Source organism: Thermobia domestica, chromosome 15, assembly GCF_964235325.1.
Source record: "Thermobia domestica chromosome 15, izTheDome1.hap1.1, whole genome shotgun sequence".
In the NCBI taxonomy this organism is placed as follows: Eukaryota; Metazoa; Arthropoda; class Insecta; order Zygentoma; family Lepismatidae; genus Thermobia; species Thermobia domestica.
This window is the reverse complement of record NC_137468.1, coordinates 52,198,536-52,225,553: the sequence shown is the minus strand read 5'-3', so window position 1 is coordinate 52,225,553 and position 27,018 is coordinate 52,198,536. Positions and strand designations below refer to the sequence as shown.

Below are 27,018 nucleotides of genomic sequence, written 5' to 3'. Positions count from 1 at the left end.
GGAGCCACATACATGGTACGAGTCCTTACAAATTCCGAAACCACCATCGATGACTTGCTAACTTATGGCGCTTTCATTTATAAAAGAAAGCATCGCGTCGAGCCATCAAAATCACCTCCACCTTTACCATTGCGATGCGAGCGCTGTCAAGCGTACAATTCCCACCCGACTTCAAAATGTACGCAACCTAGCAAATGTGGATACTGTAGCGGTGCCCACGATACTAAGGCATGTACCAACTTAGCTAAACCACCTAAATGCTCCACATGTCCGGAGCAGCATCCGACGTATAGTTATCGATGCAAAGCGAAACCTACAGCTGAACCTCTCAGCCCGGAACTCACGGTTCCTTTGCGACCTGTTTTACCGCCAACTCAGCAAGCGCTACCACCACCAGCTATCGACGAACCTATTACTCTCCAACAATTACTATCTTTTTTCACTATCGCAATGCAAAACATTCATCCTTTTCTTCGACAACACATTCTCGGGGTGGTCAATCACTCTGCTCGCCTGATCTTTAAATGTTCCTTTCAAGCTACCTACTCTGGCCCACACGTGTATTTTCATGTCACTCCATTCGAAGAACATGCCTCCACAGAAACTTCCAACCCTTCTACTGCACCGTAATCATGGGTATTTCGCTCTTATTTGTTAATATTCGATCCCTCGCTACTCATTATATTCTTTTCGAACAGCTTCTCTTAGAAGAATCTATTCAAGCCTTCCTCATTAACGAAACTCACCTCACACCAGCTATGTCTTTTAAAATACCTCGATATACATTACTACGTTGTGATTCTACGGTAGCTGCACGCCGAGCAAATGGGGGAGTGGCTGTTGGCTTTCATCCTTCCATTAGTCATCGCCAATACCACCCTGCCTTATACAACATACCGGAGCACCTCATAATCACCCTCTATTTTCACTCCCTTTATGTCACTATAGCCACCATATATGTGCGCCCTGGACACCCAATCCCCCTCTCCTTTTTTCAGTATATCTCTAATAACTTTAAATATTATATCATTATGGCAGATATTAATATTCATAGCCGTTCAGATAACCAGAAACAACGTTTCCTTAACTTCATCACCAGTCATACCACAGGCCATATCTTTGACCTACCAAAACCTACCCGACCTATCACTGAAACCACACCAGACGTAGTGATTTCATCTGTCAACCTTTCCCAACGATGTACTCTCGAGGTACTAGATTCTATTGGTAGCGATCATCTACCCATCAAACTTCACATTGATCAACCACAGCCTCATAGTCCTCGAACCTTACCAGAATCTCGGCGTGTCCCACGTTTTGACCAAGCAAAATGGGAACATTATCGCTCAACAATCAATGCCGATTTAGCCAATCTTGAGCCGCCTACCACAGAAGATGCTCTGTATAATTGCATTTCTGATATTACGTACTCTATCCGTCATGCGTCCGAACTTCATATACCAACCACTGAAATCTCCCGGTTCCAACCACGCCTACCACCAAGTTATCTACCTCTTATACACCGCTCCCGCGCATTTTTCCGAGAGTTTCAGCGCACTGGGAACTTGGAAGCACTGCAGCATCATCGCAAACTCCAGCGCACAGTCCGCAACTATGTTAAGGCATATAAACTCCGGACCTGGGTCAAGACTTGCAACACCTTGGCAGAAACTTCGCACCCAACTAAGTACTGGAAACGCTTTAATCTGCTGACGGGCAAGCTTACCAGGACGCCTTCTCCATTGCTTATTAATGACTGTCCGCTACAAACAGATGAAGATAAAGCCAACGCTTTTGCCGACCACCTGCAAACTACATTCACTCCTTTTTCACCAGACTTTCCCCGGAGGCATCCCACGGACATCTTGAACCTATCAGCACCTTACTTACAACCGAGTGAAACTCATAGTCTTCCCGACATTAATCCTCTCACCGCTCCTATCTCTACTGACGATATTTCGTCTGTTGTGAATCGCAAGCGTAATACAGCTCCTGGTTTGGATCGGATAACTTATCGCCCCATCAAAGAAGCACCATACTGTCTTCTTCTTCTTCTTTCTTATGTCTATACATTTATACTTCGTACCGGCTACTTCCCCTCAGACTGGAAAACATCCTCTACTTTAATGTTTCTGAAACCTAACAAACCTCCAGATTCTGTTGCATCTTACCGTCCAATACAGCTAACCTCCGTATTTAGCAAGATTCTCGAGCGCATCATCGTCGCCAGACTTCATCTCCATCTCTCTACCCATAATTTGCTTCCTGTGCATCAGGCTGGATTTAGACCTAATTTTAGCATCAACGATCAACTGCTCAGACTCTTAAATCTCATTACCAATCATTATAATACTGCTCGACCGTCTTGTCTCATCCTTTTCGATCTCGAAAAAGCTTTTGATAAAGTTTGGCATTTAGCTCTTATGTTCAAACTACACCGCTTCCGACTTCCGCTTTCTTATCTCCGATTCATATTTCACTTTCTTTCTAACCGCCTCTCTTATGTAACCATCAATAGCTCCTTCTCTCATCCGATTTTTATTCACTCTGGTGTACCCCAAGGCTCTGCTCTCTCACCCCTACTATATCTTCTGTTTGTAGCTGACATGCCGGCACTTCCTCTCAATGTGCACACTTTCCAATATGCTGATGACACTGCTTTTCTCTGTACAGCCCGAACCATTCAACAGATTAACTCCTCTCTCAGCATAGCAATTGACTCCTTCTTTCGATGGTGCAATAAGTGGCGCCTTCACATAAACTCCACTAAGACGCAGGCAATTGTCTTTATTCCACCTCGCAAGCGCTCTCGAGTACAGAAAAATCCGAATCTCCTTAACATCAGTGTCGACGGTACACGAATTCAACCCACTAAACAGGTCACTTACCTCGGTCTCACTATCGACCATCATCTAACTTGGCGCCCACATCTTAAAGAAATCACTCGCAAGGCCTATAATCGTTTAAACCTTCTTAAACGTCTTATAGGTACCACATGGGGATTACAGCCTTCTACAGTACTCAATACCTACAAGGTATTTTTGCGCCCCGTCTTAACATATGGACATCCCGCCTGGGTTAGTGCATTACCTTACTTCTACAACAAATTAAAAGTGCTCGAACGACATGCTTTTCGTCTAGCATACCGAATCAAGCTTCCGAGTCCAACGCAGGAGTTGTATGACCGCATAACGTTTCCTACCCTACTTCATCACATCGAAAAATTAAGGCTCAGATTCATAACTACCCGCTTTCAGCAACGGCACCCTCTACTTGTGGACACGATGGATATCGATCGCAACTACGATCTGGGTTATAATTTCATCACCTGTCCTTTATCTCTGCTCTTCTCCCTTTATCTCAAAACTCTTCCACCTGATCACCCCGACCATTTTATCGCATCTGCCTATTCTTCCGATCATCTTCCTCATCATGTTTCACCCACATTTACTGCACTGTAAATCCATTATACTAACAGGGCTTCACATGTCTTCATCACTGTCCAGAGTAGCCCCTGGACAAGAAGATAACCAGCATTCGTCTTTTTAACAAATTGTTTGTGTTTGTCCTGTGAAGTGCACCTCACCATCATCTTTTCCTGCCCTTATGATTATGATCACAAGATCATAATGTCTGATGGATACTATAATAAAATGAAATAAAGTTGAAGTATAATAAAGTGTTACTTAAATACATGATGTTCCAGTTCTCCTACATCCCATAGACCAGCTCCAATCTCCTTACTACCCCAATACTCTCACCACTCACCCCGGATAGAGGGCGTAACCCTCGCAAGGGAGCTAGCCTTCGGCTAGCAATTAAAAAAAAAAAAAAAAGAATTTTTCAGAAACTTCGCATACTAGAACGACATGCATTCCGAATCGCTCACCGCATACAACTCCCCAGTCCGACCCGAGCACTCTATGACCTTATCACCTTTCCAAGCATTACCCACCATATCGAATCTCTTAGGCAGAAATTCATCACAGCGCGATATAGTACTCAACATCCTTTACTCATGGATACTATGCGCTATCATGAACTCCATCCTGTCCGCCCTCGCTACGCTTATTCCCCACTATGTCTGCTTTTCACCTTATACTGCTATACTCTGCCACCTGACCATCCGGATTTATTTCTGCTCGAAGACTACCAACTTCATGCTCATCTACCACACACCTTTCCATCCTTCACTGCACAGTAACACCTTTTGTTTTCTAACAGGGCTCCCCATGTCTTCATCAGCCTAGAGCAGCCCCTAGGCAGAAGATAACACGCATTTGTTTTACTAATGTACCCTGTGTTGTCTCGTGTATTGCACATCGCCCCATCTCTCACTCTCATTGTTCATTGAATCTCGTTTGGCAGTCTACCATTCCAAGATCACCTACTCAATAACCATATATATGTATTGTAACTCCATTCTTTATCTATTTATATCATCAATCTCCTTGAAACTATTGTGCTTATATTTTGCTTTATCATTTCCTTTTTTCTTTTGTGTACACTTATATTTATATTATGTTATTGTTGTTATGTTCTTTTTTTTTTCAAATATTCCTACCATTCCCATATGATTATGATCGAAAAGATCATAATGTCCTCGTTCTAAAATAAAAATTAAATAAATGAATTAATAAAAAACCCTTAGCCCACCTATGCCTTACTCCTATATAGATAACCATTCCTTCACTTCTGTCACCTAAGAGAGGGTATAGCCCTCTAAAAGGAAGCTAGCCTTTGGCTAGCACTAAAAAAAAAAGAATTTTTCAGCGACCACACACATCCTTTCCCGATCCTGAAAGTTGCTCAAAGCAAATATCAAGCAACAGTTGTAAGACTAATCTAGTGAAGTGCAACTGCTGCTGTAGATTTTACACTGGGACTTCTCTCCACCTGGCCACTATCCGAATGGGTGGTCTTTACCTACACACCTACCTTTTCTAAGCACTTTGTGTTGTATCTGTTGGTTTGTATCATCATGGCCTCAGCTTCTTCTGGTCTACCATCTATTTCTGCGGACGCTTCCATTTCGGCTGCTTCGTCAGCTATGCGGAAGGACCGCTCAAAACGCTCCAATGATACTGGGCCACCCATTCATGACGATCAACATGCTCATCTATCTCATGCACCAAAGGCCAAACGTCATCATACCCTTAGCGAATCTTCACATTCATCCTCAGGATCTCGTATGGACGATGACTCTCTGGAACGCATCACGAAGCCTCAAACTCATTCTTTCCTTCTGACTAACTATGACTCCAAATATCAAGATCTGAAAATTCTGTATCTTCGCCTCGTCAAGTATGTACCCCGCACTAAAATCACACAACTCATCAACACTCAGAAAGGCATCATAATCAAGACAACTGATCCAGATTTCGCCAAACATCTGCTCAATACCTATTCATTTGAAATCTTCGGCAAACAAGCTAAGATCATCAATCAAGCACCTCGTCTATCCAAACAACCGCCTCCACCACGCCGACAGCCTGCACTTTCTGTCGTGATACGAGGTGTCGATCCCTCTTACTCAGATGACGAAATTACCGAAGAACTTCGTCTTGACGGCCTTTCCATCCTCAAATGCATCCGCATTAAGAATGCTTCCGGAAACACCTACATGGTTCGGGTGTTAACCCAATCCAAAGAAACCATTGACTCCTTGCTTTCCAATGGAGCATTCATCTACCGCAAGAAACACCGCGTTGAACCATCTAAGTCACCTTCACCGCTACCCATGCGCTGTGAAAAATGTCAAGCCTACAACGCGCATGCTACCAGTTCTTGTCCAAATCAGTTAAAATGCGGATTCTGTTCAGGGCCTCATAACACCCGTCAATGCACTAACCTTCAAAAACCTCCACATTGTTCTACTTGTAATGCGACAGATCATCCTACTTATAGTTATAAATGCAAAGCAAGACCAACCGCCGATCCGTTCAAACCTGAATTAACTGTTCCATTACGACCACACGCTACCCAAACTCTCCCACCACCTACAGACGCTTATCAGCCTATCACCATTACGCAGTTCTTGTCATTTATTACTGTTACCTTGCAGAACATCCATCCACTTCTCCGCCATCATATATTGCATCAAGTTCAACAGGCTGCTAAGGATATTCTCCACATTAATTTCAACGCCACATACTCAGGACAAACAGTTTACTTTCACTCGGACAAACTCCAGACGGAAGTCTAACTTTCTCTATCTTCCTTTTCTCTCCCCTCGTCATGGCACTTCATTTCCTGTTCCTCAACATTCGATCACTCATGCAACATAAAATCTTATTCCAACAGCTTCTGATAGAGGAAAATATTCATTGTTTTTTGCTAAATGAAACCCATCTTACGTCTCGCTTAAACCCGCACATCTCACGCTATACTCTTCTTCGCCATGATAATACCGCACCCGCTCGTCGAGCATGCGGAGGTGTTGCCATTGGCTTTTCACCATCCATTCCATATCGACAGCATTCTACTTATCTAGCTCCTCTTCCCGAACATCTCATCACTACGTTATATTTCAAAACCCTTAACATCACCGTTGCTACAATTTATGTTCGCCCTGGTCACCCCATACCATATCCTTTTTTTCAATATATCTCTGATCATTTTCATACTTATGTCATTTTAGCTGATATTAATTTTCACAGTCGTACTGCCCGTCAACAGGAACATTTTCGAACTTACCTTACTACCCATACTACAGGTTTCTTTCACGATCTACCACAACCCACACGCCCTGAAAGTGGCACAACACCCGATATCGTCATAACGTCCTCCAATCTACTCACCCGGCAAACACTTACAGTGTTAGATCCCCTAGGCAGTGACCACGTCCCTATTCTTCTCACTCTGACACCTACTCCGCAACGCACTCCTAGTCCAGCACCATTAGTTCGGACGGTACCTCGCTTTGACAAAGCTAACTGGTCTGCCTACCGTACTTCCCTTCAAACACAGTTAGATTGTATCACCCCTCCTACAACAGAAGACGAAATGTATCACTCTCTTGATTCCATAACTGGCGCCATTCATACTGCTTCTGCACAGTATATTCCTCAGAGCACTCTTCATTCCTTTCGTCCTCCTCTTCCCCCACAGTATCTTCATCTCATCCATCGCTCTCGCCAACATTTTAGAGATTTCACTCGTACTGGCAACCTTGAAGCACTCCGCCTCCATCGTCAATATCAACGGATTGTGCATAACTACCTTGTCGCCTCTAAACGCCGTCAGTGGATTAAATCCTGCAACCAACTTAGTACCACATCTCATCCTTCCAAATTCTGGAAGCGATTTCACCGACTAACAGGCAAAAGCTCTTGTACTTCCTATCCACTTCTTGATCACAATCAGCCACTCCAAGATGATCTCAGCAAAGCTAACGCCTTCGCCTCTTATCTGCAAGACATCTTTACTCCTCTCCCTCCTGATCCTCCCTTGCGTCGTCACCCTACGGACAGGTTACAGCTTTCTTCTCCTGCACTCCAACCCCATTCCACTCACACTCTCCCTCCAGATTCTGCCCTTACATCACCTATTACCGTCGAAGATATTCACCATAGTCTCCGTGGCAAACGAAACTCTGCACCCGGTTCCGATCGCATATCCTACCGCCATATTAATGAAGCACCTTATGTCCTCTTTTACCTTCTGGCTACCATCTACACGTTTATACTGCGTACTGGATTCCTACCGACTCCTTGGAAAACCTCTACCACGTTAATGTTCTTGAAACCTAACAAACCACCTCATGCAGTCTCTTCCTATCGTCCAATACAGCTTACACTCGTTTTCAGTAAACTACTTGAACGTATCCTCGTCTCCCGTCTTCACCTCCATCTTTCAGTACGTAATCTCATTCCACTTCACCAAGCAGGCTTCCGTCCCCAATTCAGTATCAATGACCAACTCCTTCGCTTAACCACTCACATTACAAATCAGTTTAACTCCAATCAACCGTCCTGTTTAGTTCTATTTGATTTAGAAAAAGCCTTTGACAAAGTTTGGCATCTTGGTCTTCTCTATAAACTGTTTTCCTTTGATCTTCCTCTCTGCTATATCCGCTTTATTTTTCATTTTCTCACTTGTCGCCTTAGCTATGTTTCCATCAACAACCACTTATCGCATCCCATTTTTCTTCATTCCGGCGTTCCTCAAGGTTCATCACTCTCTCCCCTCCTCTATCTGCTCTATGTGGCTGATTTTCCCAATCTTCCTCCCAACATCAATCTCTATCAATATGCTGACGATACGGCGTTTCTTGCTGTTGCCCCAACCATTCATCAGATTAACCGTACATTACAAACAGCTATCGATACTTTTCTTTCTTGGTGCAGATACTGGCGCCTCAAACTCAATGCCGATAAAACACAAACCATCATTTTCCTTCCGCCTGGTAAACGAACTAAAGTGTACCGCAATCCAGCTAATTTTCACGTTCATGTCGATCATGTTCCCTTGCAACCACAGAATACAGTGACCTATCTCGGCATCACTTTCGACCGGCATCTTAAATGGTCACCTCATCTGAAGACCATATGTAAGAAAGCCTATAATCGACTTAACCTCCTGCGCCGCCTAACCGGTACCACCTGGGGACTCACTGCCCACACACTCCTTACTACATATAAAATGTTTTTACGTCCCGTCCTCACATATGGCTTTCTTGCCTGGATATCGGCCGCCCCATCATTTTATGCTCGATTGCAAATCTTGGAAAGACATGCTCTTCGTCTTGCTTTTCGCATTCGCCTTCCCAGTCCCACCAGAGACCTTTACAATCAGACACCTTTTCCACACATCCTTTACCACCTAGAAACATTACGTCTTCGCTACATCTCACAACGATATCACTCTCACCACCCTCTGCTTTTCGATACAATGCATCAGTGCGCTCTCATCAGACCCCAAACTCCACTCCGTCACTCTCCCCTCTCACTACTTTTTACACTCTACCACTACTCTCACCCCCCCGATAGCCCTGATCTCATCCTCGTCAATGATTTCATCACCGATACAGCCCCACCATGCATCATTCCATCATTTGCACAGTAGTCCTACTGTTCTACCAGGGCTTCCAACTGTCTTCATCAGATTCGGAGCTGCCCCCGAATCAGAAGATAACCTGCATCTGTCTTACTAACACAACCCGATGTTGTGATGTCTAGTGCACCTCACCATTATCCCTATCATCCCACCGCAATAATGATTATGGTTAATGGCCATAATGTCCACAACTCTCCACAATGTAATTATTTCCCCACTTCTATGAATAAATAACTGCTACAAAGTTATAATTTGATATGTTAAATATAAGGTTTAATAAAGTTGAATAAAACTCTAGAAACCCACCCATCGTTCTCCACTCCTACTTATTCCCTGTAATCCACTTCCCGATATAAAGGGCGGTACCCTTTGGACGGGTGCTAGTCGTAGTCGGCTAGCAAAAAAAAAAAAAAAGAATTTTTCAGCAGGAACTTACCAGCTGTGACGTACCATACGTCAAATCAGCTGCTTTTTGAAATCCTTTCCTTGATCCTGGGACTTGCTCGTCAGATATTCGCTGAGCAACAGCTATCAGACTTATCTCAGCCAAGGGTAGCTCGTTGCGACACGTTTAGACTGGGGCATTTCCTCACCTAAGCCACTATCCGAATGGGTGGCTTCTACCTGCTTACCATACCTTGTTAGCTGTTTTGTGTTTTTTGTGCTAATCATCATATCATATCATATCATGGCTACTGGACCTCAAGCTTCTACAAATCTTTCTTTGGGCCCCTCCGCTCCGTCAGCATCTGCCGACAAGCGAAGGGAGAGCTCTAAACGCACCTCACGTAGCGAAGTTCATCATAGTCAGCCTCAGTCACCTCAAGCAAAGCGCCATCACACCCTCAGTGAATCATCCACCGACTCAAACTCATCTCATCGCATGGACGCTGAAACTTCTGCTATTACATCTGTCAAACCTACTGTTCATTCATTTCTGCTCACCAACTACGATCCTCAATACCTCGATCTGAAGAAACTGTATCATCGTATCACCAAATACATCCCACGGGCAAGCATCGCTCAAATCATCTATACACAGAAAGGCATCATCATTAAAACTCCAGACGATAAATTCGCTTCAACACTTCGTAATACTTATTCATATGAAATCTTTGGAAAGAATGCATCTGTTTCTAAGCTCAACACTCCATCAGCCAAACAACCGCCGCCACCACGCAAACAACCTGCTCTGTCTGTCGTCATCCGAGGTGTTGACCCCTCCTTCACAGACGAAGAAATCACACAGGAACTCCAACTTGATGGTCATTCTATCATCAAATGTCTTCGTATTAAAAACGCTCAAGGAAACACATACATGGTTCGTGTACTAACCAACTCACACGACACCATTGATTCTCTTCTTTCAAACGGGGCCTTCATCTATCGCAAACGTTATCGTGTCGAGCCATCTCGGTCTCCTGCACCTCTTCCTGTGCGCTGTGAAAAGTGCCAGGTATATAATGACCATCCGACTGCTTCCTGTCCTAATCAACTTAAATGTGGTTTCTGCTCTGGCCCTCATAGCACCCGCAATTGTACTAATCTTAAAGACACTCCTAAATGTTCCACCTGTAACGAAACTGGACATGCCACTTACAGCTACAAATGCAAGGCTAAACCTACGGTGGATCCATTCAAGCCTGAATTAACCGTACCACTGAAACCACATGTTACTCAATCAGCTTCTGCTCCCCACGATGTCTGTCAACCAATCACAATTACACAGTTCTTATCGTTTATAACTGTTACTCTTCAAAATATTCATTCTTTATTGCGCAACCATATTCTGTGTCAAGTTCAACAAGCTGCCAAAACCATCCTCAACATCAATTTCACAGCTACTTATTCTGGCCAAACTGTTTACTTCCATTCTGATCCATTGCAAACTGATGTTTAAACCTCTCTCACACATCATACTGCTTTTAATTAATATGGATCTTAATTTTCTTTTTATGAACATTAGATCGTTACCGCAACATAAGATCTTATTTGAACAACTCCTCTTTGAAAAACATATTTCATGTTTCCTCCTAAACGAGACTCATCTTACGGCCCGCAAGCACGTACACCTTTCAAATTATACCATGCTGCGACACGATAACACGACTCCAGCAAGAAGGGCCAGTGGTGGAGTAGCTATCGGTTTTTCGCCATCTCTTCCTTTCCGCCGTGCTACTCTTCCCCTTCAGCCATTACCTGAACATCTAGTTACTACCTTGTATTTTAGACAGCTTAACATCACGGTTGCGACAATCTATATTCGTCCTGGACATCCTCTTCCATATCAGTTTATTCAATATATCTCAGACAATTATCGCACTTACATCATTCTAGCTGACCTCAATTTTCACAGTCGCACCCCCCGTCAACAGCAAGATTTTCACCACTACCTTCTAACTCGTACTTCAGGCCACTTTCATCCGTTACCTAAACCCACTCGACCTAGTAGTAACACGACGCCGGATGTTGTTATTACTTCTATTAACCTCCAAACTCGTAGACTTGATGTACTAGATCCTCTTGGCAGTGATCATGTACCGATACTTCTTACCATCACAACGCCACGTCCTGCTTCTAGAACTACTTCTGAACCTCCTCGCTCTTATCCAATGTTTGATAAAGCCAACTGGAATGGTTACCGCACCACACTGGAACATCAGCTAGAAACTGTCCAGGAACCCACTACAGAAGACGATCTTTATGTTGCGCTCGATACCATTACTGCTGCCATCAACACTGCCTCTGTCCAAAACATTCCGGTTCGCACCGTTCATACTTACAAACCAGCTCTTCCCCCTCATTATCTAACGCTTATCAAACGTTCCCGGGCACATTATAGAGACTACACTCATACAGGCAATCTTGAGTCTCTCCGTCTCCACCGTCAGTACCAACGCACTGTCCATAACTACATAGTTGCTTATAAACGCCGTCGCTGGATCACTACCTGTAATGAACTTTCCACCACCACTCATCCCACAAAATACTGGAAGCGTTTTCACCAACTCACTGGCCGCTCATCTCGCACACCTTACCCACTCTTAGACGGAGACCAACCCCTTGCTGACGATACTGCGAAAGCAAACGCCTTTGCCGATTACCTTCAAGGAATTTTCACTCCTCTTTCACCTGATCCGTCTCTACGCCGCCATCCAGCCGATAATCTCAATCTTTCAACACCAGATCTTCAACCCAATTCCAGCCACCATCTCCCTGCAAATAGTGATCTTACTGCTCCTATTACGGTTGAAGATATCCACATCACAGTCGCCAGAAAACGTCAGTCGGCTCCAGGCGCTGATCGTATTTCTTACCGACATGTGAAAGAGGCTCCATATATTCTTCTTCATTTACTGGCTGCTATCTATACATTTATTTTACGCACAGGCTTCATTCCGACTTCTTGGAAATCCTCGATCACTCTCATGTTTCCCAAACCAAACAAGCCTACACATGCTGTCTCTTCGTATCGGCCCATTCAGCTCACGCTAGTGTTCAGCAAAATTCTAGAACGTATCCTTGTTACGCGTCTGCACCGTCATCTATCCGCTCATAATTTACTTCCTCTTTCGCAAGCAGGCTTTCGCCCTTCCTATAGTATTAATGATCAGCTTATGCGCCTTACAACCCATATTACACTGCAGTTCAATACATCCAAACCTTCCTGTCTGGTCTTATTCGATCTGGAAAAAGCTTTTGATAAGGTATGGCATCTTGGTCTTATATATAAACTCCTCTCTTTCCGTCTTCCTCTGTGTTACATCCGTTTCATCTTCCACTTTCTCTCTTGCCGCCTTAGTTATATATCTATCAACAACCACCTCTCACACCCCATTTTCCTGCATTCTGGAGTTCCTCAAGGTTCATCATTATCTCCGTTATTATATCTCTTATATGTAGCCGATTTTCCTCCATTACCTGGCAATATCAGTTTATATCAGTTTGCCGATGACACAGCCTTCCTCGCAACCGCAAACACTGTCCAAGAGATCAATCGAACACTGCAGATTGCAATTGACACCTTTCTCGCTTGGTGCAGACGCTGGAGATTGAAATTAAACGCTGGCAAAACACAATCAATCATATTTCTTCCTCCGAACAAGCGCTCACGCGTCTATCGCAATCCGGCTAACTTCTCTGTCCATGTCGACCACGTTCCTCTCCAGCCACAAAACACTGTTACATATTTAGGCATAGTCTTCGACAGACATCTTAAATGGACAGCCCATCTGAAATCCATATGTGCCAAAGCCTACAATCGTCTCAATCTTTTACGCCGCATCACTGGTACAACTTGGGGCCTAAACACCCGAACACTTTTAACCACTTACAAAGTTTTCCTTCGTCCCGTTCTTACCTTCGGTTTTACTGCCTGGATTGCCGCTGCTCCCTCGTTTTATACTCGACTACAAATTCTTGAACGGCATGCCCTCCGACTAGCTTTCCGAATCCGCCTTCCCAGCCCTACCAACGAACTCTATGACCGCACTCCATTTCCCCACATTCTTTACCATCTCGAAACATTGCGACACCGCTACATTTCTTCTCGGTTTCAAACTCATCACCCTATGCTTCTAGCCACAATGCATCATTTCGCTTTACATCCTTCCAATATCCTTCTACGCCATACCCCGCTTTCCCTCCTCTTTACCCTCTACCACTTCTCCCTACCCCCCGACAGTCCAGACCATCTATTCATCACAGACTACATCACCGCCACGGCATCACCTTGCATCATTCCATCTTATGCACAGTAGTCCTATTGTCTAACTGGGCTTCCCCTGTCTCCATCAGATCCGGAGTCGCCCCCGGATCAGAAGATAACACGCATCTGTTTAGCTAACTATACCCGATGTTGAGACGTTTGGTGCACCTCATTTCCATTCATTCCATTCACCTTAATTTATGATTATGGTTAAAGGCCATAATGTCCACCCTTTTCCACAATATATGCTTATTTAATCAAATGAATTAATGTATCCCCACTGTATTTATGATTGTGTATAAACTGATGTTGAATAAAGTTTAATAAAAATAATAATACCCATCCACACTCTCCAAATCCTCACGATCCCATTACTCCACTTCCCGATATAAAGGGCGGTACCCTTTGGGCGGGAGCTAGTCGACCGCGACTAGCAAAAAAAAAAAAAAAAAAAAAAAGAATTTTTCAGAACTAAAACGTAACAATTATGCTTATTTTGATGTTTTGCAGAAGCGGATCGGAGACTTGGGTGTTTTCACGGTTGTGCATTTGCTTTAATAATTGGGAAGTTGAGAGAGCAATATATTGTAGCATAGATTTAGTCAGACGGTTAAATTATACGGATTTCATACTGTTTTATCTAAATTCTCTTACTGCAAGCTTCCATATAACTTGTTAAGCGTGTGTTTCGCTTACAATAAGCTTATTAAAGCTTGCCATTGATGAGAATACGCTTATAATTGGCTTGCGTTTGAGATAATTTGACTTGCGTTTAACTTGTGAAGACAAGCTTGCCCCAAGCCTTGCCCAGATGTAACTAACTAGCTTGCCACTAGCTTGCAGCAAGCTAATAGACTTGCATAGTATAGCTTGCGGCAAGCTAATTTACCTTGCGACAGCAAGTTTGTGGCAACTTGCAGCAAGTTTAAATTGCTGTCTGGGTAGGTTTTAACCAATAAATGCAACATTTTAGTCCACTATCCAACTCCTCGACTTTCCTACTGAATTCCCTCCGCAAACATGCTCTGCTACTGAAAAATCCCTAGAAATCATCATTGCCAGTATACACAAAACCGAGCATAATTTTGTTTTTTGCTTATATTTTTATTATTTTATTATATTTTTTGGAAATATCTCCTTAGATGGATTGCTTTCTATTATCTCCACATACTAATAACTGAATTTTACCTATAAACGTAAGGAAAATGGAATAAATACGAAAAATCTTCAGTTACAGTATACGCGCAATTTTTTTTGCGCATGGGAGTACCTAAAGTACAAGTCGTCATGGTATTCGTGGAATTTTTTTGAGTTGAAGTGAAGATTTAAATGTGTTATGTTTTAAACTATAGGTATTTATTTAATATAAATTCTGGGTGTATTAATAGTTTGAATTTTTTTGCATGTTTTTTTATTTTGTTTATATCCTTTTACGTCTTCTCGTATTTCAGAACCCCGTTTCTGTGCACCGTCTCAAATCTTTTCGAGAAATGCGTTTCTCAAAGTTGGGGTTATATATCTCATTTCCTGAAATGTTACTTTCTCAATTTTTAGAAAAAATACATTTTTTCTCAAATTTGAGAAAGCATTTGCACCCTCAGAAATGAGACGTAATTCCTCGCATTTGAGGCATTATTTCTCAAAGTAATTTAAGAAAATCGAAATCTCACTTTTAAGAATGTATTACTCGATGCACAAGTAAGAAACGGATGTTCTCAAATACGAGGATTTTTTCCTCGAATTTAAGAAACCATTTTTAACAGTGTAATCAGTGCTAAATTAGGGGCATAAAATAAAAAGGAAAATTCACATACATACACCTAGAGTGAAACCACAAGCTTCCGTATGGTTAGGCCGGGTATTTTAAAAGAAGTCCTAACATAGGGATTACAAGTGAAACATACTGCATGTAAAAAGAATTTACTTTCAATATTATTACACTAAGGGGAGCCTTGAGCTGAGTGAACCCCCTGGCTACGCCACTGATCCAAATTGTAAGTACCTGAATGCGCTCTTTATGTCTTATTCAAAAACAGTCAATTTATCATTTAGACGAGAAAGCCACGATAGAATAGTTCATAGACAAAAATATGATAAATAAATAAAATTAAAAGTATAAAACATATGATTTAAGGCAACGCCAATGAAAGTTGGTACGGGACAGAAGTCTGAAACATTATTTGAAAAACTTCTCTTCTCCTGGCTTTAAAGGCGCCCATGTTGTGGTTTCCAAGTGGGGGCAAGTATAAGCGACGTTTCAAAAATAGTTTCAAATTTTGCTGCAACTAATGTTAAAATTCTATTGGATTTTCGATATTCTGAAGTACAATTTCCTTTAAGGGGGGCGAGCGTCCCACCTTGCTCCCCTAATGGGCGCCCTTGCCTGGCTTCGATATTTTTAATAATCACCCCTTTTGGTCGAACTTAGAATGGGGAATGTCCCCTGAGGGATAATTGATAAGCCAATTGTCTCGGGATTTTCGTATGATAAAAACGAGTTCAAACGATGTTAATATGAAGGTCCAGGTCTAGTATTGTTATTAAAAATGGTCGTTGGTCTTCCAACAACTGTAAGTGCCGGAACATTCAAAGTTAGGATTCCCCTTCCTAGCTTCTAACATTGTCGGTTAGGTTCCTACTGGGGATCGAAGTAAGGAAGGGGAAGGAGCAGTAACTCATAGCTTCCAATATATAGGTAGTAAATCCAAGCAAACAGACAAAACCATCCAGTTTAATCAAAAACAAAATTGCTTTATGACTGTGCAATTTAATAAAGTTCAGCATGCATAAGATTCTATTATGTGACTATAGGTGTAGTGCTAACAATGCAATTAATAGTTTATTAACATCCACATTTATGAAGTTTGGCGACTGCTAGAACTAAGAAATTATTCTTAGTACTGCATATACTTCGTAATAATAATCTTGACAATCATGAGCTTCTGTGATTCGCTAAGTTAAGACAACCAAATGTTTGTTCTCGTAGTTTTCTTAACGCATTGTACCAATAATATAGTTATTCAAACAAGGGCGCCCATCAAGGCGGGCAAGGGGGGGGGGCGCTCGGCTCCCCAAGAGGAAATTGTACTTGGGAATATCGAAAACCAAATAGAATTTTTACATTAGTTACAGCAAAATTTGAAACTATATTTGAAACGTTGCTATACTTGCCCCCCCTGGAAACCACAACATGGGCGCCCTTGTATTCAAACAGTATTGTGCAAAAATAAAGGATGGACATTGCAAGTGTTTGTGATGAGCACCTTAGATAACGTGGATCATTTCCTCTGTCTTCGTCGATGTTTCAGGTCGACCAGCACTTTTCATGGAGCAAATCATCCACTGATTCAACTTTTGCTCCCAGAGAAAAATGCAGTTCCATTGCGGCGGCTGTCTTTTGAATTTTACACAAAAACGTCTCTCTACTCGCACTCCATGTTAACGGAACTTCTCTACTGTTATGACAGATCCTGTACGTGCAAATACCACCCACACAAAATGTACGTGCTGGTGGCCATTGTTAACTATTTACACAACAAATAACACCTCTAGAAGTATTAAGGTAAACTATAAAAATAGCCTATAGAACTAACAACGTTCCTTTCTTCTTTCTGACCAATTTTGCTTTTATGTCATGTCATTTCAGTACAAAATAAATACGCTTTAATTCTGCGCCATTCTTTTTGGATAACTCTGTATTATTAACATATTGTAAGTTAACTATAAACAAAAAGTATACAAAACAGGAGTAAAATGATAACAGTTAATGCATAAACACTTTGTTTAAAGGAAAGCGATGCCAGAGTTTTTTTTTTTTTTTTTAACTGGCGCCGGCATAGCAATTCATAAGAGAGTTGTAGTACTTACCACAGCAACACATTTATTGCTGCATTTGCTGTGACCTTCCTTGTCGCAGGTGATCTCGATGTCAACGGGGGTCTTCACAAGCGGTTCTTCATTGCCGACGCCATTGCCAACGGTGGTTGCATTGAAGACTCCGCAAATACATTTTGATTCAGGTTCGTCAGTAGTTGCATTGTCCCTATAAGAAAGGTGTATTTTGTTTGAGGATTAAATACCAAAATTGTTTATTCAAAATTATTTAGAGCAGTGTAGTAAGGTGGATGGGTGAATTAGGTCTTTTTTTAAAGGTTTGACTAAGTATTCGCTATTTTGGTTAGGAACTCAAAATGATATTACTGTAGACCTATTACTATTTCCAAATAAAAATACTTTACTCATAAATTTGTTTAATATTAGAAGTTTTGACAAAAGTTTAGCCAAGGGGCACGAGTGTCTCAATGGTTGAGCGCCTACCTCTGTGCGTGGAGTCCTTGGTTCGATCCAGGGCAAAGTAAGTTTCTGGTGGACAACATCGTGTTCGTGGGTTTTCTCGGGTCCTCCCGTTTCCTCCCACTTTCTCATTCCACCAATTCTTCCATCATCATTCTCTTGTTTTAATCATCGTCTCCCTTAGCCTAACAGTCCAAATGAGACGTTAAATTTAAAGAAAAGTTTAGCGAAGTGGTCAAGAAGTCTGACTTCTGTATGCATAACCCTAATGAAATTCTCGTTGGGAACCTGGAAATTTTGGTAGAAGCTACACTCTGAGGCGATTATGGAGTTAATTAAATTAAGATGAAATAAATTTAATTTTATGAAGAATTGGCGATTAAAGAAAGTCACTGCAAAGACAACACGTCATTTAACTTTAATTAATTGGTCTTTTGATCAGGGCCGTGCCGTGGGGGGGAGCGGGGCGACGGTCACGGGCGCCGAAGTAAGAGGGGCGAAAAATTCGGGAGAAAAAGGAAAAAAGATACAAAAAATTGTTTGGAATATATGTATGGGGGCGCCGTCGTATACTCTCGCCCCGGGCGCTGATTTTCCACGGCACGGCAATGGGTTTGATGTCCCTGACAAATTTGGTCGTAGACTGCAGAGTAAGCTACATTCATATGTTGTAACTCTAATTACACGGAAGTCCAATAGCTCTCATCGCTGATTTAATGACTAACCCGTATATCTTGGTGCACTATAGTCTGGACAGAAAGTGTCATTTAAAAAAAAAAAAAAAAAAAATCACACGACGATCTTTTTAGCGGTTGTTATAGAAACAGCCCGTGTAAATACTGCAGTCATATTCAATTAGATTTTTAGAAAGAAACTATCAAGATATAAAGGAAGATTATATGGTACATTGAAAAACATAAACAAAATAAGGTAAACAATTGATTAAATAATTTGTTAAAGTAGTTGTTGATTTATGAATACTAATTTGTCTTCGCAAGAAAAACAGAAAAATAAAACGAAGATATCATAGCAATGGATGTAGTTGAAATTTCGATACGAACTGTTAGACTGTCTTGGCGTATATAGATTCATATAGCGATACTTGAAAAGTAACATTGCGTATAAAGATTCATATAGGGATACTTAAAAAGTAAAAGTATCATGATCTTGGATTCGATTTCTGGTGGGAAGCACAAAAAGTTAAACAATTTAATTCCTTTAGTCTAAAGAATACTCGGGCATTGGACTATTAAAAAAATAGGACAAATAATTAAAGCATATATATAATACGAATCTGATCACGATACTAGCTAATAAAGGATATCAGATTCTAAATGAACAAAAAGGCAAGTGTTCATACAAGGAGAAGAAGAAAATCTTCAGGTTGGTTGAGAATCATTCTCCTTTATAGTAAGAAAGTTGAAGAAAATAAGAACATTTAAATATCAGGAAGCACGGTATGCTTGGATAATGGAAATTGAAAGGACACTGGAAGTAGATCGCAAATAAAGAAGCATTTTAGAGAACGAAAAAAATATTCACGTTGAAAAAAAAATAGCGATAGAAGCAGTGACGACGCCAGCTTTAAGTTCTTAGGGGGCAAAGGAGGGGTAGATATATTTTCGGGGGGGAGGGGGCGGATATTTGCCATACCAAAAATGACATAGGCCTATTTATTACGTTTGACTTATTTTACATTTCATTGTGTAATTTCGTTACTGTTTTTATATCAGACCTATATGATGATAAATTAAAGTTATTTCAAGTAAAGTTGGTAACTAACAAATAAGTAACGTCTGCACATGAAATATTTTTCAATGAAACTTTTGAAGCCTAAACATAAATTGAATTACTTTCGCGTATTCTACAAGTAACACATTCGTCTAGTACTATCTCTCTCTCTCTCTCTCTCTCTCTCTCTCTCTCTCTATATATATATATATATATATATATATATATATATATATATATATAGAGAGAGAGAGAGAGAGAGAGAGAATTTACGAGGACCTGCTGAAAATGTCCTAGTCCAATCCAGACGGAATGTAGGTACTAGGTAGAAAAATGAAACCGTAGTTTAGAAAAACATATCTCTGTATGTACAAATACAAATTTTCCTATTAATAATGATATTCTTATTGTTTCTCAGGCCTCTGAAGTGATTATGTGTGCCCAAACAGATAATTTCACGAACATCCAGATCCTAACTGTTATAACATTTTTGTTCCACTAAGGAAAGTCACCGAAGTATATTAATTAGAAAATCAGTGACACACCACGGGACTCTCCTCCGTTATATACAGTGCAGAAAAAGTAAATTGCTTAGTATAAAGGTGGCGATTTCTCAACAAATTATGCTTTACATCCAGGATGATTAAAAGCAATGACTCTTCCCGAAATCACGGATGCAATTTGTGACATTATTCTTGAAAATTGCAGCATTTCAGCCAGTGGTGGATATAGCCCGGGGACGAAGGGCCTAGGCCAACCCCAGTTTTTGAGTGACAAAAGTAATTTAAGCTATTATTTATATAGTTTTTAAAGTGTATAGTAAACTCACGATATACATATTATAGTCTGAGGTCTGGCTGCACCCCGCTTTCTCGGTTTTTACCTTCTCAGCAAAACTTGTGTCAGAGATTCTGGGCATTTCTTTGGAACTCGCTGGTGGCATAATTCAGAATTTCTTGGGTATGCGCAAGTTCTTGACATAATGGGTTCCCAAAATATCTGTCAGGAGAATAAAAGAGTGACGGCATTAAGAGAAGTCTTCTTCCAATTTGACCGTGATGCTGATCAATTTCGCTGACGAATAGTAACCATAGATGAAATATGGTTGTACCACTATGAACCGGAATCAAAACAACAGTCAATGGAGTAGTAGCACTCATTTCTCCATCATCCCAAGAAGTTCAAGACACAAAAATAGGTATAGAATCTGCTTGCAACATTCTTCTGGGATAAGTATAGAGTCGTACTCATAGACTACCTCCGCAACGGTCAGATATTGAATCCAGAATCTCTACATTACTTACAAAACTGAAAGAAAAATTCAAAGTTCAACGCCGCGGATAATGAAAAGAAAGGAATTCTGTTCCTTCAGGAGAATACACTGTCCATCAAGCCCCTGCAAACACAACTGACATTGCATAATCTAGGATTTCAATGTCTAGATCATCATTCTTATTCCGCAGATTTAGCTCCGTCTAACTATTACGTGTACTTATTTCCCAAACTTAAATAACACTTCAAAGGACGCCATTTTAGATCTGATAGGAAGTAGTGCTACGAACAGTAGTGCGAGGAAATCTTCAGATTTTTTAACTTTTCTGCAAAAATTGGAGCACTGTACAAGGTAGTATATTGACTCGCGGGGGAAGTGTAGAAGAAGTAAAACTTCAACATTCCACGTGCACTCCTGGGTTGGGCTACGAATTTTTCAGCAGTTCCTAGTCAATATGGTAGACATCAAGTCAGTACTTTGAAATAAGATAAGTAAGGGAGCACTAGTATAAACCAATTACTAACTAAAGATCAGCACTCTGACAATACGTTTTATTGGGAATCAATTTAATTCCATAAATTAATTATTATCATAATTTAAGAATGGAAAACACAACTCTTTTTATTCCCTTCAAAAATTAAACCCTGGTAGTTGCAAACTAAGCTGTTATAACCACATCCTCTGAATATTGAAAGTCGAGAATAATGTTTCAGAAAAAAGAAGTATAGAATCTTTAAATAAAACAAAATATGAAACTGAAAACTTCAAACCTGGATAAATACAAACAAGTTACGGTACGTAACTGGTTTTACCTTTCTGTTGTTTCCAATCGAAGTTGATCCAATGAGAAGAAAACAAGTCGTCCAAATCTACTATTGTTCGCTAGGCACAATAATTGAAAATCATAAGAAAGAAGTATAACTAAAATTTACCTCAAAAGGCGCTAAATTAGAAAACAGGAACATGCTAGCATACCCAGACGCTCAAAGAAGAAAGCTTGAGGACTAATCTGCCACATAGTAAATGCATGGAAAGTAGACTACAATTTGACAATGATGATACTGATATAAAATACTACATATAGAATGTTTAAAGATTGTAGGAGTCTAGGTGGCAGTCAGGGGGGCAGAAGTAGCTACTAGGGGGGCACTCGCCCCCCTCTGGCGTCGTCACTGGATAGAAGTAAAGAGTTGTATAGTGTACAGGTTTGTCGGATTGTGAGACAGAAATATGGAAACTTCAAAGAACAGAAGAAGAAACCTAGGAGTTCTCTGTATGTAAGGCTGGTTAGGATAAAGTAAAACAAGTATCATATTGTTTCTGATAAACATACAATAATACTGCAGTATTACATAATTTTAACGAACGGAACACATTTGATGAACCGAAGTCAGAAGGTTCCGGCTTGCAAAACTATATAGAACATGGCAAATCTCGCCGAGCCAAGCCTTTCATTGGCCGAGCTCAACCACTAGGCCTATGGCGATCTTTACTCGTGGGACGATGTTCTGCCTAGCAAATTCCGTTCAGATCCGGCCAGTTGTTACCGAGAAATAAAATACAATATATAAACCAAGCCCGTTCCGGCTAATAATTTTGAAATTTAACTGGTAGTCATGGGCAAAAAAAGGAGAAATAATAGCGTATCCTTAAATCCATAACATGAACATTAGGAAAATGTTATATGCTTAGTTTTCAATTGTATAATTACTGGATGTCTACGACATTTTCTGAAATACAGTGTGACCAATGTCAGGTTTACATATATGCTAAACAAGCTATGGATGAGGGCTCCATTCTCTTGGAATCCCCCTCAAAAATTGAAAGCAAGAACTGAATGTGCATTTCCAAAATATAAAATAAAAAATAAATAAATAATAAAGCCTACATACTACAACTGTATTTTGGATTGTGTAGAGTAACATGATGTAAGTAATAGAGCCCTTCCTGCAACCCTTCTCTAATTGCCAAAGAACAACTGAACATATAATATACAATAGCGTAGGGTCTCCTCAAATCTAAATCTGGTTCTGGGGGTGGCAGAAAAGTCAGTTTATCCATACATAAAATCCATGTTTAATTGCAAAAGTCAGTTACACAAGTACCTGAACTGTTTACGAAAGAATAACGGGTATACTGTTGCGAAGGTTACACAACAATCATTACTTACAGCCAGAGAACTCTTTGTTTTACGTCCCACGGTTATGCCGGTTAGGCTAAAGGAGACGGTGATGATGAGTGATGGATGAAATGGTGGAATGAAGAAAGTGGGAGGAAACGGGAGAACCCCGAGAAAACCCACGCACACGGTGTTTGTCCACCACAAAGTTCACTTGGCGGGGGCTGGGATCGAACCCGGGACCCCAAGCACCAGAGGTGAACGCTCTACCACTGAGCCACCGCGGCCCCTACAGCCAGAGAATCAATGGAATATAACAATCAATAAACCACAAGACATAACATTTTATGGATTCATTTTATCCTTTTCTCCTATCATTGATATCATTGAAAGATACACGGATGCTGTTGCAATGTCCCATCAATAGGATTTGGACTATTGTTTGAAAATGGATGTCATATGGTATCGATGCTAAAAGAGAAAGTTCTTTTCACTATTACCGTATATACAGTACGTATGAAATATAACGTTAAAAACCTTAAATTTGACAGTAGAACGATGCAACGAACTCCTGTTTACTTACCAATAGCAGGCGAAGACGACCATAAGTCCAAGAAGAGCTGTGACCTTCATACTGGAAGTTTCTGCAACTGAAATATATTTTTTTAATGAGATTTAATTCATCATTAATTCATTTGTGATAATTATGTTACATACTGCTACTAAAATCTAGAAAGCTCTTGGGGAAAGTTCTGAAGCTGATGACGATAAAATTTAGTATAAAGTGGAACCTTACGTTAGAGCAGTGGATAAATTCACTCCTGACTATATACGGTTAGATACAAAGTGTCACTCACAGCTATAAGACGGTTTCTGGTGACGATTCTAGGTGTTTCTTATCCTATGATGTTTGCCAGTTAGTTGGTTAGCAAGTTCTATGTTATAAAATATTCTATATACAAGAATATACAAGTTCTGAAATCTGTATTATAAAAATTGCCACTCTCACTTTTATCGTTGTGTAGGGCAACAGCAAACGAAGATGTGTATATGTAAACCAGTTTTGCATATCTGGGTATAACAAGAGATCTGAAGTTGAGGGAGATAAAAGAAAACAATTAACTTAAATTTGGCTTTTGCCCTAAGCTTCTGGAAGCAATTGTACGTACACATATCCACCTATAAATCTATCAACTCATCCACATTCTCATATAATGAGTGAGGAATCTGCATTGAATTCTATTTGGAATGAATGTGTCCTGTATTTTACGTTATATTTTAACGTCTCATTGCCTCAGTACTAAGACAAATACGTAAACAATTAATATATCTTAAAGTAGTTACCTGGTGATCAGAACACCTGAATTTACTGCACGTAGTTCTAAGCTTAACATTATTTTCTATCATAGAACAAAATATTTTATATCATTAAGTTAGCAGGCGTATACAAAATGTTGCTAGATCATAATAGATAAACTTAATCCAGAGAGTAGAGAATAGCTGTTGAACACAAACTTACCTCCAAGCACCAGTCCACCGTCTCCAAGCAGAGTTTCACAGTACAATGACAGAATAACTTATGGTCTGCTTCTATATTAGACACAGTCATCCAATCAAAATTAACCGAACATCGCCTGATATGTTCTACCCAATCAGATGAAGGTTTATCACGTGATCTCAAAATACCACTACAACAAATATTTTGGGCCGGATATTTACCTTGTATTAATTGAACATTCCATTTCCAGTACCAGTCACGTGTTATAATGCTGATAGTCACCATATGTGTATAGTCAACAGGATGTAGCTATTGTTCTTGGAATTATTGAAAGAATAAACTTCCGTTGTTACCAATTAACGCAACAATAGAATTAGTACTAACAAATGGTACTGGAATTTATGCGTTATTCTGTTGTTATAAGGAAATATTTAGTTACAGGATAAAAGAGGGAATCGAATACTATTGTGTTTGATGATTCAGTTATTGTGTAACAAATATTTGTTCCTGTTTAACCTTCATTCTTTTGAAATAGTAACATTATATCAATGTCAGTAAATACCAAAGTATGATCTATACACAGTACATTCATGCTTCCTGTAAATCATCTTAAATTTTCCATTATATCATGTAACGTGTTTACAAGAAAAATAGTTTAACACAATGAAATAATATACTGTATATCATCGTAATAATATAGAGATAGGAAATAGAATTCATTTTCCTTAGATATTAATGTTGGATGACCAGACGTTTCATTTATAAGGGGATTGTTTTTTTTTTTTTTTTTTTCAGGAAGTCGTCCGGTGACCTGAGAAAAATTCAAACTGGACACAAAAGTTTCCCGCTTTCTTAAAAAAAAAGAAAAAGAAATGTCCCCTTTTTAGGCTCTTACATGTTAGTTATGTAGTGTGTTATTGTGCTGCCAAAATGTCTTGAGCCGTGGCAAAAATGCGAACTAAAGCTCACACCCTCGTTTTGAGCCAATGAGGGTTCAGGTGTTGCTAAGCAAGAGAAAGCGAGTGGAATTCCTTCAGCGGATAGCAGCGCTTGCAACGGAAGACCAGGGATCAAGTCAATGTGGTATATGTATAGTAATTTTGTGTGTGAATTTCTAGTTTTTCTTTGAGCCTCTTGTACAAGAAATTCAGTCATTAAAAATATCATATTCAAACAGTGTTCGTAGATTTCCTTAAGAAAATTTCCCTCAAACGTTTCAACATTTTCTTTTTTCTTATAAAACTCTCCCTGGTTTGTTGAGTGCCCAATTTCTATGACAGAAGTTATGTGATGAGACTACTTTAGCTATATTAAAGGAAGGGCCAACCACATTTGTGTTATTAATTTGCTTTTTGCTTCTGCTTTTTAATTTTTCCTCTTCTTTTTTTTTTTAAAAAAAGCAAAAAATACACACAAATACACCCAGTCAATAATGGGTGCAAATTATGCTACTTTGAACACACACACATAAACTATTGCTAGTATATTGGTTTATTTCTGAAGATCAAAGAAAAATTTAAGGATTTATATTTATTAATCAGTCAGCGCGAAAATTTCCCTCAATTTTCAAGTTTTATCGAAAAATTCCCTTTTCCCCATTTTGCTTAATTTCTATAGACTAAGGAAATCTCCCTTAAACTACAAACACTGTATTTAAGAAACAATCAATGCCCCTATCCTGGTTTCTGTTACATGCTGAACGGTAATGTAAAAATTAAAGTTGGAATAAAGTTAAAAAAATAAAAGACTATTTACCGGAAAAGCTTGATACTTATTTCTCAATGGCATGGAGAACTGTGTAACAATGATTATATTGAAATAGATTCATAAATGGTGCCGGTTTGTCGTGTTTCATTTTCATGTTATAAAGCTGGTCATTTCATAATAATGTTTGTAGTGTATCATAAACACTACACCACAATGTCAAGGGAGACCCGGTGACTCTAATTAAGTCAATTAATAACCGGCGGCAATATTTTCCTGCCTCATAGCAGTAGCATGTATGATACATAACCAAGGTACGTTAATAGATTGTATACTGCCCTTAGGTAGATAATATATGAACCAGAGGCTTTTCAAATCAAATTATTCTTTTTGAAAAATAAGCAAAACGAACATTTTATTAACCAGATAATATAAAACAAACAACACACACATACAAACACCTCCCATATATCTATATCTATCTATCTATCTATCTATCTATCTATCTATCTATCTATCTATCTATCTATCTATCTATCTATCTATCTATCTATCTATCTATCTATAGGGTGTTTCAAAACAACACCGACAACGTTTGGGAAGGGATTCCTGACACCAAGATAAAACAAAAAGTA

The 27,018-nt window shown here is 40.0% G+C and overlaps 1 protein-coding gene across 1 annotated transcript in view; it reads right to left on the bottom strand.

The window, feature by feature from the left end:
- Nucleotides 1-24,837, bottom strand: part of LOC145671852 (uncharacterized) — a 49,971-nt gene extending 25,134 nt beyond the window's left edge. Inside the window, exons 1-3 of the mRNA XM_081741080.1 lie at nucleotides 24,701-24,837; nucleotides 23,765-23,831; nucleotides 17,633-17,807 (exon numbers count right to left, since the gene is read on the bottom strand). Coding sequence (XP_081597206.1) covers nucleotides 17,633-17,807; nucleotides 23,765-23,814 — 225 coding nt within the window. The 5' untranslated portion in view covers nucleotides 23,815-23,831; nucleotides 24,701-24,837. The remainder of the gene's footprint in view (nucleotides 1-17,632; nucleotides 17,808-23,764; nucleotides 23,832-24,700) is intronic.
- Nucleotides 24,838-27,018: the final 2,181 nt, after the last annotated feature.